A 13,129-nucleotide genomic window follows, 5' to 3' on the forward strand; every position below is an offset into this window, starting at 1 on the left:
TCCATATTCATTCGAACAAAAAAAGAAATACGATGCCTGATTACGTACGCAAACAAGCAAGTAAAGGAATCGCCCAATTCACCTTCACAAATAAATCGAGCACGGATACATCATTATAGCGCAAGTATTGCACATCCAATACACGTGCTATAAAAAAGAACAGCGATTTTTACGCTATCAGATATGTTCTGTCCTGCCTTGTAGCTTCGATAACTTTGAGGCGTGGCCTAATGACGTTATTTAAGAAGGGGATTTAAATTGACTTCAAGTAGACTATCCCGCATTCGCACATTTCGACGTACGGCCAGTAAGCCGCAGTGCTCAACGCTCCTGGACCTGCCGGACTGTCGCTGCTAGCCTTGGAAGAAGCTTCGCTATGGGTCAACGACTGGGCTGCCATTGCTGCGGTACTAACGAGCGTGACGAGGGCGCCGATTTGCGTCCAAACTTCATAATCAGGCTGGAAGCTCAGCTGCGACAGGCCAGACGAAGGGCAAGGGCCATAGCGAAGATCGAAGGTGGCACTGTGTCGGACCCCTCCACTTCGTCCCCCGACACCTTCTCCGATGCGGTTGGTGGTGCGGCAGCCCCGAAGGCGCCAGGTTCTGCAGCCGAGGACAGCGGGGACGAGGATTCCAGCTGTGGGCCCGGAACCGCTCCTCGGACTTTCCGTGTCCAAATCGAGCGGGTGCCCTCGAGCGTGATGAGTACTCCAACCAAGGTGAGTCGCCCTTGTTTGCGCTCTTTCTTCTGGAAGGCTCGCCGTTGGTTGGTTCGAGCATATAACCCCCCGGTTCTATGCGTGGGGTGCAGACTTCCTGAACGAGATTCGTTTGTGCCGCAGACGCGTCGTGGAAGTGTATTTTTCCATGGGAATCATTATTGCTCGAGGCGGAGCTCAACGCAATTCTCGTGTGAGGCTTTCATTGCGGGGCTACTTACGGTCTTCATCAAAGCGCCAGGGAAGGTAATGAAGGGTGCTATAAATGTCTGCTCTCAGCTGTAGGGTGAACGAGCTTCCTTCAATCAGTCCTTTTCTTCCTCGGAGGGACTGAGTGCTCATACAATCTGCTTATATAATTTGTTCGCTCTTTTACCCGTGTCGAGTAGCCTTCCGCTCGTAGCATCTGTGCCCCACTACTTAACTGCCTCGTCCACACAGTGCGGCTTCCCCGTGCGAACTTCCCTTCGTTTTCTTCGGTTCCCAGCCGCGGTTCCACCACTGACCCTTCCCTACAGGCGTGCAACCCTCTTGAGCAAACGTTCCCAACGATTTCGATTCGAGCTACCTTCACTTTAGCTAGTCCCCGCTTGACTACTTTCCTTTGTGCGATTTGTTGTGTATCTTCTCAACGTTGTCCCGTGTTCTTTCTGCAGCCTGCCTAAGTGCCTTGCGGAACACCCGCCGTGCCGCTCAAGAAGGAAGACCAGCGTCCGCGGCACTACGTCTTTTATCAGTGTTTTTATACTCTGCTGTTTGGAGTCTCCTATGGTTTTAAACATGAATAAAAGACGATTCCTTCGCTTTTACTCCAGGCTCTGCCTTTGCTTCTAATCTCAGAATGTTACCTAGATTTCTGTGGTGAATGCGACCCTCGACACTGGCCTCCTTCAGGTCAGAAACTCGTCATTCGCGGTGATATTGTCAATGATTAGACTTTGCTCGGGTTTTGGTTGAGGCACGAGCTGGTGGCCGTCACAGACAGGATCAACAAAGAGAAGTTCCCTGGGGTAGTATACACATTTCCATGCGCAGACTGCGATTACTGCTGCATTGGTGGGAGTGACAATTTCAAAAGACGCTTGCGCGAGCACAAAAACCATGTCAGAAACAAGAAGATAGCTTCGAACACGCTAGCGGAACACGTGAAAGCCACGACACACAAAATAGACTGGGAAGCCGCATCAGTTATTGTCAAAGAGAAGTGGCTGTTCCGCTGATATCTCGAGTCCCTCATTATACAAACGAGACACTTAAAAGCTTCGTGTTTCAGGCTTATTTGCTCAGTGAACGAGGCTTCCGTACGGCAGCCGAAACGTCTTTTTTGCGCTTTTAATAAACCTTGCGTCGATGACCACGAGTTTTTAACTACGAACAAGCTGGGATGGTTGGAAATGCATATTCTTCGGTGAAACCAGCGCGAACTTAAGCAAAGACGAAGGAAGTTGAAAACAAGTTGTATCAACGTGCGTTTGAAAGAGCATCAATTGTGATTAAAGTGCTCAATCATCCCATCTTTATTCGTATCGTACAACGCGCAGAGCATGTAAACCTAATTTTCCTGCAACAGACATTTTATTTAGGCCTCCTGAAATTATGGAACGTTCCACATAGCAGAAAAATGAGAAGTGCGTCAGCCAAGCAAGCGTGTGTCTTTATCCCAAAGAGATTGCATATCTGCGTGGGCCTTGACTGCCGCCGGTGTCTGTGTAGCTGACTTATCACCGTGGGTATTGTAAACTTGTTTCACCCATCTGCAGTGTTTTTGTTGTTTTGTGTTTAGTGTTTATATTCACCCTTCTTGATATTAAACATTATTGTTAGACCAGCGGCTGTCCTTGTGTTCCGCTTCCTTTGTCTTTGTTTAAGTTCGCGCAGGTTTCTTCCAAGAATAAACCTATCTCTCCTCTGCCGCCTATCTCTCCCCGCCATCGGTCCGCTGCTCCGTGCCGGGCGCTTACGGAAAGGGTGTGGTTTGACATCTAGCTCTCAAGGTCAAAACTGGTAACCCCCGCGAAGACTGCCTGAGGTAGTGTAGTGTAGCTATCGCTACAAAAAGCGCGAGCAGAGATCAGTGCCGTCGTGGGGTTGACGAAAAAGAACAGAAATAAATAATAGCTTGCCATGCGCGTTGGATTGATTGACGTAGACACAGACCACAATTTCGCCTGCAGGCGGTCGAACAAACGCTGTCGGCCTTAAAAATACGATATCAGCCACTGCTACTTTGAATCCTTCCTCCACTCGAGCATCCTGTGAAGGAGATGCTTGAAATAGATGAAAAGCTGAAATAATCAGCTTTCTGCGTAGCCATGCGAACTACGAGGATGGCACATTCTTCATGACAATAAAGGCATCCCTAACTATGACTATGGCTATGTATATAACATCACGTTTCTCTGTTCCTCACATGACCGCTCGTGCCGTCGCTCCCCTGGGGTTACCTCGGCGATCGACGGAAGGGGGGGCGCAGCAACTGCAGGCCACTGTTGCGTCGCTCGTCGCATCTCTTGAGAAAATTGTTCCATGTGTTTATCGCTTATACTTGACGCCATCAACGACTTATTCGCCCGTTTATTGGTGTCACATTTACTAAGCTTTCTCTTCTGCTTTTTGTTTCTTGTCGCCAGTTGTACTACCTTTGCATCGAAGGTGTTAAGCATATGCACCCTTTCGGTACAGGCGATGCCATGCTTATATCTTGTGTCGCACAAAATGTTTATTTTGCAGCAGAGGGGTGGATTATCACAACCGCATACCTATTCCTAGAGTCACTAGTTTACAGAGTATCGGCACTCTTTTCTCAAATTATTCTGTGCCGCCGCCATGATCATTTGTCAGTTCGCATCACGTAACGTTTGTTCACACTGTGACGGTCCATCTTGTGGTTCATGCGTTTTCAGCCGGTCAATTGGGGAGGACTCAGCTTTACCTCCCTGCTCTGCTGCTGCGCGTAACTGCCTTCGTTCTGAAAGCGGCTCAAAGAACGCGTATAGCAATATTTCAGCAGCAGAAGTGTGACCGAAGATGCCGTTTTTGTGCATGTTAGGCAGCATTGTTAAGAAATGATCCGGTCGAAGTTAGCGGCGAGGGCGTAAAGCTGCAATTTTAAAACACTGATAAACACCAAAATGGCCGCCACTTCTTACTTGCGTGCCTGAGTGGTGGTCCTCCGATACCTTACCTAGTGACATTACCTATACGTATAGAGCCCCGCAACATGCTCTGAGTTTTCAAGTTTCCGCCGCTTTTCATAACAGCCTTGCGCCGTGATTGCTGTTTTTGTGCGGACTTTTTCAGATAAATCGAGAGGACTGGAAAATTGCCTGCACACAGCCGGATTCCTGGGCATTTCATATTATTTCATGTTATTTTATTCAGGCGCACAGCAATCGAAAATAGCCCCAAGTAGAAATGCTTGCCCAACTACGCGGCTTGGAATGTAGACGCGTTTTCGTAGCCGCACGCCTCTTTAAATTTGTTTTTTTTTCTTTTGCCTCTGCTTATGTGCCATAAATAAATATCACTTTTCCAATCAACGTGTTGCTATTCTTGATTCTATGTGCTGATTTATCTATTTTTTATGTATGTTCGTTGCTCTTTATTTACTAAGGCTTTGTTGCATGCACGAATACGCAAAATCCGCATGCAATCAATCCGAGCCTCGAGTACTGCAAGAAATAAGATGTCGATTATACACAAGACAAACCGCTGTCTGTTAAAGCCGTGCAACACCAACCTGCAGCCATTTCGTTAAATTCACAGACTTACGTCAGTCTGCCTATGCAAGCGTCTATGTCGTCTTCGCGAAACGCAGTTCAAGTTTTCAGTTAACCCGCATTTAGTCAGACGTGCACATTGGGGAGGGCAGCTTCGAAGTTGCCATAAAATCAAGATACAAGTTTGGTTCAACAGACGGTTTTTGTCCCATACAGTGAGGCCGATTGATTTGAACGCAAAGTACGCACGTTCGTGACGACTTTTATAAACAGCGGCGTGCCTATGCTCAGCGATCCGCCTGCCGAATCGATTATTACTTGTTTGGCTTTTATAGTCCTTTGCAACACCTTCGCACCGGCTTGCACTGCGTGTTCTCCTCATCCCTCTGTTGTATGCGCTTCCTCGGCCTGTCGTGGTTGGTATTTCGTCTTTTATTTCGGCTGAGGCAGGTGCACACATTCTGTAGGCTCGACGGCGTGCTTAAATAAGAGTTTTCGCACAACGAAATGATTACTTGGCTAGGTTTGCGGGATAACGCAGGCGGCTGGCGTCCACAGAACGCGCACCCACCCGGCTAAAGTCCGCAAGAAGCGTTCACAGCAGCTAACCCTTTGTTAAAGTGTTCCATGGTGTTCCACGCATTTGCTAGCGCGCGTACGTCAGAATAAAAACACAAAGAAATATTCAGTGCGTTTTGTTCCTGAGCGCCGATTAAAAAAAATAAACGCAAAGAAGCAACTGGCGCGCACTCTTCCACACAGTTAACCAGTAAAAAGAACAAAGAAAACAAGAAGAAACACTGGGCGAGCTGTTAGTTACCATTGGGCTACCTCGCGTTTAATAGCGGAGTACCCAAGAAGCGCCAAAAAACGAGTGGACGTCCTGGATGGCTTCAGCTTGTGTGGAAACAGTGCCGCAGTAGACTGTATAGTGAATAGTGGATATAGATGGTAGAATGTGCAATACTGGATCGAATGGATAGTGATGGCGAGACAGTGTACTCGGTGATAGTCGACATCGGCAGAAGGCTCGGTGGCAAACCTATCCGAATGAAATGTTTTCCGGAAAAAAAAAGTTCACAGACATCTAAGTGTGTATCCTAAGATGTAAGGCGCGATATCGATACTTCGACTCCTACTGAGTGTGTTCGTACGCAGCTCCTGCATTTCCGATCTATGGTTCAGATTGCGAAAAGATAACGAAAAAAGAAAGACTAGCAACCAAATTTCTAATTTCCGTGTCCCAGGAGAGACAAAGGCTCTCTGCGCTTCTGTGGCTTAAAATGTGATCGTCAAAGGGTGCAAATGCGAAGTGTTGGTCAGTTCCAGCGAGGAGAGTAAATGTCAGTGCACCAAAATGTTTATTCTGTGATGTATAGCCCGGGCTCAAACACTTTGCTTTTTTCAAACAAAGAGAAAAAGATAGAGAAAATATCTTTGTTCAGGAATAAATAGTTGTGGTTTACAGAAAATAGTGTAAAGAGATGGCAGGGAGCTTCTTCCTTTGCAGTCTCAATCAGCTCGCGCTGATCTTCAGGTAACTAGCTGATGAAAACTGACTCCCATATCTCGAAGAAGTGGAATATATAATGTTTCAGTTGCTCCCCCCTTGCCTTACCCTTGGACATGGCTGTGTTGCGTGCAAGTGGGTAGATGTTTCCTCTATTTTAGCACAGTTCCAAGTTAATGTCTGATGTTTCCACCGAACTCCGTTACACAAATGAATTTTAAAATAATAGCTGACGTTTTTCGTCCACATAGTTTGGGGTTCTTCGGCGTTAAGACCTCGTTGTAGCAATGGAAATTATTGTTTTCCTAGGCATAGGAGGAAGATTCGTTCTTAACGTTTTTAGAAGAAAACAGTACGGTTGTCGTGGTCCCAAGGAGCACGGTATGTGAGTTCGTGTGCCTCATGCATAGTGTGTCGCTCGCTGCCAGACCATTGGATACGGCTTTCCAGGTGACGTTAACTTCCTGCTTTATGGATGGGGATATCTCGCCAAAGCGCTTGATATTCTGCCTTCAAAGTTTAATGTCCTTTGTGAGTCTTTAATGATGTTACGCTTCTATTTGATATTTCCGCTATTCGGATAGCTAACACGATGGCTCCCACTTCCACTGCTGTGTTCCTGTTCGTGTATGTTGGAGGGTCATGTACTTACAGAAATTGCCAGAGTAGTCAACTAAGACAACTGGGGCCTCGTGCTATCGCACATCCCTGAGTCGGTGTATACTCTAGTCTCATGGTACTGAAACTTTCCCCGAATGAACTTGAGCCTGCCATAGCGCCCCTTCTTGTGTAGTAGTCTATTCATATGTTCGGCCGACGAGGAGAGTTTACTTGTCAACCTGTCAGTTCCCATTGGCCTACCTCGCGTTTAATGTCGGGGTCGCTGGATTGGTGTCGTGTCTATCATGGCGTGCAATGGCTTCCTTTCAAAGATGGTGGGGGGTGCCTGTCTTGCTCGGGGCTGTGTCCTTCCCTCCCTTGTCCGCCGTCCGCACTTTACTGCGCATGCGCGTCTCTTCAGCCACTTCAGAATTTGGACTGACGTCAGGGCAGTCCACTATAAAAAGAAATAGTTAGGCGGCGCCCGGTTTCGATCCCACGGCCCTCTGGCCGCAACGGGAGGTACGTGGCACTCTTCCCACTGCGCTACAAACCGAGACGGGAGCGTGTGCTACGAACGCTCCTAATGTCCTTCACTCATTCAAACTACGTCAAGAAGCTACTGATACAACGAAGGCACGCGAAGCTGAACGAAAACAGAAACGACTAACTGAAAACCAATGGGAACTTCAGTCAACCCCATGGCTGCTTCGCATACTACTCAGGGTTCCCCATACGGGAAGATGATGTAATTTTTTCTGTTTGGGGGCGCACGGTTGGTGGCTCCTGTTTCTTTTCGAAGGCAGTATGATGGCCCCTCCCGATTTTGTTTTTAAATCCGCTTTCTTGGTGCTAGGAGAGGGGTTTCTTCGATTTCTTGAAATGCGCAAGGAAGACTCAAGTTGAGGACCTATTCATCGTCATTTTCACCAACATCCTATTTAGGAGGACTGCAACGTGAAGGGCTCTCCCCTTGACCTTCACCCGCTGTTGTCCTGTGCTTCCCCAGTTCATTCTTTGCTCCGAATGTGGTTATTTCATCCCTAGATCGAGTAAATGGACGTCCCCTTCTTCGAGATCCGTCTGTGCGTGTTCATCGTTTTACCCTGGTGGTTCACCCTTTGTTAGTTCATCTCAAGGTCAAAATTGTGAGGTTGAGAACTGCCTTATATGCTGCCCTAATGACGGTGTCTCTTTCTTTCACTTTCTTTGGTGAAGGTAAATTTCTGGTATGGCAGGCTCTGCAATATTCTGGTTATTATCAGTGGTTGCATAGACCTTACCGTTTAGTTTCTCTTTTTCTTGCTCTTCTCTTGGTTGAACGTTTTGCTTTTGGGTAATTATTGATTTAAGAGTATCTGTTTTTGGCGATTCTGAATTGGAACTACCCTCTTGTCTAGAACGCCGCTGAACATTCTTATCCGGCTGTTACCTGGGAGGGTATTCGTACCTATTTTTAGGGAGATTGTTCATGGGGCCGTGTGGCGCCATCTGTCGTTTACCAGACCGAGCCTGCAGCGGATGCATAACCGTGGGAATATCGAGAACTATTATGAAACCCTATGTGATTAGGCGTTATATAGTGGGCGTTCTTTTAGCCATTTTCGGCTTACAATCTATGCCTTTCTTGATTTCTGAGAGACTGGCGTTAATCTTTTTGTGCCTTGTTTTGTGTAGGTCACCCACTGTTGGTGCCGGTATAAGTCCCGGTGAAAAACACTGCGCGGTGGCTCAGTGGGCTGATGAGCCCAAAGACGCTGGTTAAATTCCTCAAACCTGCGGCCGTTTTTCTGATGGAAGCAGGCAGCAAAAAAATGGCAGCGTCTCCACTCCGTGGATGATGGTGAGGGTGCGGTGTACGGGATCTCGAAATGACATCCAAGTTGCGCCCCGAGTGACATGCGATTTGAGCCGTGAGTTTCACCTTGGTTGGTTCCCACACGAAACTGCAACTGATGGCTCAAATGGGATTTCGCTTGATTTTCGCTTGATTGTGGTGTGCGCACGGATGGACGCGGACGGACATTGGGAGGTCCTAAGATACTCCGCACCGTTACAGGCGAGGGAGTAAGCAGTTTGACTATCGGCTACTACCTAACTCACGGTCGTAGCCCAATGGGTTAGACGAGTGACACTAACTCTGTCTGGTCTATCAGACACAGGCTCGAATCGTGCCGGTGCCTGTGTGAGTTTTGCGATTGTAAATTCTATGCGCACGGACGCGGGCGGACATTGTGCGGTCCTAAGGTGCTTCGCACCTAAATGCCAGTGTGTCGAGATTTCGGCGCGCGTTGAAGATCCTAATGTGGTCAGAATTCTTCCGGAGACTTCCACTATACGACATGCCGCGTAGCCCACGAGTAGCCTAGGTGCATGAATTACGGGAAATTTATTTTTTGATTTTCTGGTGCAAACACGCTTTGGTATGATGGCGTAAGTTGCGGGCATGGCTGAAGATCGTGGCTGCCGAGCATGCTAGACCCGACTGGGCATAGAGCAAACTTCACCGAGCAGGCGCGGAACCGGGTGAAAACGCGTGTCGTTTCTTTCATATCCGAGGGTGTATCATTGTCCTCCTTTCCAAACTTCTGTTGCCGTAGCGCCCCGTTACAGGTTCAGCGAAGCCCTAGAATCCTGGTGCCTCAGTCGCAGCTTCCGGGTGGCAGCAATGACGTACTTTCGTGGACACCTGATGTGCACGGCTGATAGCGGACGGCTAAGCGCCACGGTAGAACCGAAAAATGAGCCTAATAAAGAGCTATCGCGTGAAAATATAGTTAAGAATCCTGCGCAATCTTATTGCATTATACTTCCAGTGAAAACACCGTGCGGAATGGTACTCGTTGCGTACAGCTGAGCATGACCGGCAGGCGCCCGGTAAAGGCAATTTCTTTTCACCAGGCTCCCACCGCATCCGTTCGGGGGAAATGACTGAAAAGATATATTGTTGAAGATATCTACGCTTCTCGTCACAAGCATTCTCCGGGGATGATGGTCATGCCAGCTTTGCCAATTCTTGGGCTTATAAGCTACTCCGAGGAAGCCCTTGCAGCAGCAGCTGCAGTTATTGTGAAAACGCCGCAGCCTTTGAAGAGGTTGCCATCATTTGGTGCTCCCTCCGATAAAAAAAAAACATTGTTTTTTCGGAAGAATGTTGGCGCTTCAAAGAACGGAATGGCCCTATTGGAACTGCTTTATACAAACTCAAGCCTTCTGTTGGATTTTGCGCGTGATAGACGATATTTACGTAAAAACGGCTTTTCGACGTAAATCAAAAGTCGATAAAGTTGCGGGATGTTTAAATCAACGCATATGCTCGAATATAATCCTAGTCGAGCAGTAAGGTATGTTACCAGTCTGGCGTACTTGTGAACGCTGAAGTTTCTACAGCTAAGAAATGGGTCTAGTCTGAACCGTAAATTTTTTGTGTTGGCGGGTATTACAGGTGCCCAACCGTATAATCGATATAGAATGGTGCCAACGCTACATTTTATGCAAAGAGTAGCACCCCCTTACGGAGCGCGTTGTCCCTACACAAGCTTTAGCACGGCCTCCGCGATAAACTGCCGGCGGCGCGCTGTGGCGCGCCGCCGGCAGCTGATCGCGGAGGCCATGGCTTTAGGCACGCTGGATCCCTTTGCCGCCGGCTGCTATGGGCATGTCGCTATCTATAAAGCCGGTCGTGAACACGGTTAAGCTAGATAATAACAGAAGAGAAACACAAGATGTAGACACTCAGAATTTATTTTGTTACTGAGTTGTTATTACATCACAGTAGCTTGTTTGTGCGGTCGGCGGCCGCCACTCAAAGGCGCAGCCCAGGAATTTGACTTCGTGATTCGAGTGGTGCTTTGAGCTCCGTTTTATTGTTCCCCTTGAAGGCTTACATGCAGTCACTACACAGATAAATCTGTTTTAGCATTTGCCACACTTCACTTCTGCCGCTTTGTAGACTTCATTCACCTGTTTTTCCGAAGTTTCTTCCTTTTTCGTGAAAGCAGCGTTTTACTCTCAACATCAACGTCTATCGAATAGACCAAGTTGAATTTTGCCTCCTAGATCCGCCCAAACTTTTCGCCAAAAGCAATCTCGAATTAAAAGACGTATGCGCAGATGCGTTTCTATCGAAGCCTTTCAAAGTGCGAACTTCCCGATCTATCAAAAAAAAAAAAATTACTGACGTGATTACGTATGCAAACTTAGCAAAGAGTGCCATCAAACACTATCACTGAGTGAAAAAAACTAGCTCTAACGAATCATGGAACGCAAGCATTGCGCAGCCAATACACGAGCGAAAAAAAAACGAGTTCCGCTGTCACACATGTCGTGTCATGCCTTATAGCCTTGATAATATTGAGGCGTGGCGGGGTGACGTCATTGAAGGAGGCCGTTTAAATAGGTGTCGATTAAACCATCCAGCATTCTCACGTTCGGGCGTTCCGCCAGCCAGCCGTCAGTATTCTAGGCTCCCGGATTAGCCGGACAGTCGCTGCAAGTGTAACCTGAAGCGTCGCTATGGGTCAGCTGTTGAGCTGCCCTTGTCGCTGCCGTAAAAAGCCGGAAAAGGCGGAAGATAAACTCCGCCCAAACCTCATGGTGAGGTTCCAAGCAAAGATGCGTCAGGCCAAACGACAGGCCAAAGCCAAGGAGAAGGTGGAAGGTGCAATGTCAGACTCCTCTCCCGACACCGTGGTGGAGGAAGTTGTGATCATTGGGGCAGCACCCCTCGTGGCCGCGGCCGCGGCTCAAGCCAGCGAAAGCGACGACGAGGATTCCTTTACTCCAGGGCCAGGAAACGTTCCTCGGACTGTCCGCGTCCAAATCGAGCGGAAGCCCTCGGGCCTCGGGAGCACCCCTACATCGGTAAGTCCCCTTGCTTGGCTTTTTTTTTTTTGGAAGGCTTGCCTCTTGTTGTTTCCGGCGTATAGCCCCCCGGTATAGCCCCGGTATAGCCCACTAACAAGTTTTGTTCTACGAGTTAGCGTGGCAGATTTCGTGGAAGCATTACTCCTCGAAGCAGGGCTGAATGCCGTTCTCGTCTGAGGCTTTAATTGAGGTGACACCTGACGTCTCCACCGGTGTGGTGTATTTCTTTTCTTTTACCTGTGTTACGTAGAGTATAGTGCCTGCAGTCTCTAAGCCCTCACTAACCGGCTTAGTTGTTTCACATGCCGCCATTCGTTCGCACGGGGCTGCTTGTCCGAGCGACATTCTCGTTTGTTCTCCGGTTCCCCGCTGTGGTTCCGTCGCTGAGACTTCGCTACAGGCGTGCAACTCTTTCGGGCAAACGATCCCAACCATTTCAAGTTTTCGAGATACCCTTACTTTAGCTAGTTCATGCTTTCCGATCTTCCTTTGTGCGTTTCGCTGTTTTTATGCTCGCCTTAGTCTTATGTTCTTCATGCAGCCCCCCTAGGCGTCCGCGCCGCTCCAGCCGCCCCTGTTCCAAGCGGAACAGCTTTCGCGGCTCTCAAGAAGGAAGACCGGAGTCCGCGGCACCATTTTTTTTAACCGTGCTTCATTACATCATGCAGCGTCGACTCATCACTGGTTTTAAAGTTCAATAAAGGACGATTCCTTCGCTTTTACTCCCGCCTCTGCCTTCCTTCCCATCCTGAGGAATTTTGCCTATAGATTGCGCTGCTGAACGCCACCCTCAACGCTAGTCTCCTTTACGTGAGCAAGTCTTCATTCGAAGTAGTACTTCGAACTGGGCTACCACCTGCAGGGGATAGTCGCAACAATTGCAAACAGCCGTCTTAAGGGTTTTCCCGCCTGCTGGGATATGAACACATTTGCAGAGTGTACGCCTTCGTCGGGCCCTGCCATGTGGGTGAATGCAGTTGTTTTTAAGAGTGCTGCTTGATCGTCAACCTCCCACCATGACTAGTTCATATCACGGCCCGAGCGGGGCATTTGAGTAGTATTAACGCCCGCACAGTCGGCGCATTCATGCACGCACTCGGATATTGATAGCGCTCGTCGACACCGATAGCGCCCATACAGCTGACCATTACTGCTGTCCGTGATGATGACGTAAAGAAAAAACACAAGCATATGCACTTTTGATAAGCTAAACAAATTATTTATTGAAAGGAACGCAGCGTTATACAAATGGTGATTCTTCGTTGGGGCTTGGATGGCGCCTACTCTCCCACCGCATTAGTGGTGCTATAGCAGATTGTGTCTCTACCTCGTCGCGTAACCAGATGAAAATTGAAAGATTTGTAATGTGTTAACCCCATAGTTACTTTTTATCAACTTGAAGAGAAATTTCGGTTTCAAGAGTCCGCCTCACAGCGTGCATCCCAGGGGCCGCATCCGGTGAGACGAAAACACGCGTGGGAGCCGGTGGCCGTATATGTAGTTTCGCTCTGTGGGCGTTGTGTGCGCTACAACTGCAGCTGCCTGCGCAAGGAAACACATGTGCATTGCCCGGTTTTATGGACCAGGTGAACCGTGGAACATTTTCAGTGTGGCGTATCTTCAACCCAATGCGGCATCTATCACCTTAGCCCTCATAATTGGTCGCTATCCCGCCGTGCGAAAGTGGATGTCCAGCGAAGCCGTTGTAAGCCA

At 48.3% G+C, this 13,129-nt stretch overlaps 2 protein-coding genes across 2 annotated transcripts; both read left to right on the forward strand.

The window, feature by feature from the left end:
* The first annotated feature begins 262 nt into the window (after window positions 1–262).
* LOC144144231 (uncharacterized) lies at window positions 263–1,529 on the forward strand. The gene is made up of 2 exons (XM_077675595.1): window positions 263–721; window positions 1,378–1,529. The coding sequence occupies exons 1-2, from the start codon at window positions 377–379 to the stop codon at window positions 1,384–1,386; spliced, it is 354 nt and encodes a 117-aa protein (XP_077531721.1). The 5' UTR covers window positions 263–376; the 3' UTR covers window positions 1,387–1,529.
* Window positions 1,530–10,954: 9,425 nt separating this feature from the next.
* On the forward strand, window positions 10,955–12,138 carry LOC144144232 (uncharacterized). Its single transcript, XM_077675596.1, has 2 exons — window positions 10,955–11,413; window positions 11,958–12,138. The coding sequence occupies exons 1-2, from the start codon at window positions 11,066–11,068 to the stop codon at window positions 11,964–11,966; spliced, it is 357 nt and encodes a 118-aa protein (XP_077531722.1). The 5' UTR covers window positions 10,955–11,065; the 3' UTR covers window positions 11,967–12,138.
* Window positions 12,139–13,129: the final 991 nt, after the last annotated feature.

This window comes from Haemaphysalis longicornis, unplaced genomic scaffold, assembly GCF_048455015.1.
Source record: "Haemaphysalis longicornis isolate Haplotype H1 unplaced genomic scaffold, Haemaphysalis longicornis Haplotype H1 scaffold_67, whole genome shotgun sequence".
In the NCBI taxonomy this organism is placed as follows: Eukaryota; Metazoa; Arthropoda; class Arachnida; order Ixodida; family Ixodidae; genus Haemaphysalis; species Haemaphysalis longicornis.

Coding starts and splice junctions, on each gene's coding strand:
- LOC144144231 (XM_077675595.1), top strand. CDS start 377: ATGGGTCAACGACTGGGCTGCCATTGCTGCGGTACTAACGAGCGTGAC.
- LOC144144232 (XM_077675596.1), top strand. CDS start 11,066: ATGGGTCAGCTGTTGAGCTGCCCTTGTCGCTGCCGTAAAAAGCCGGAA.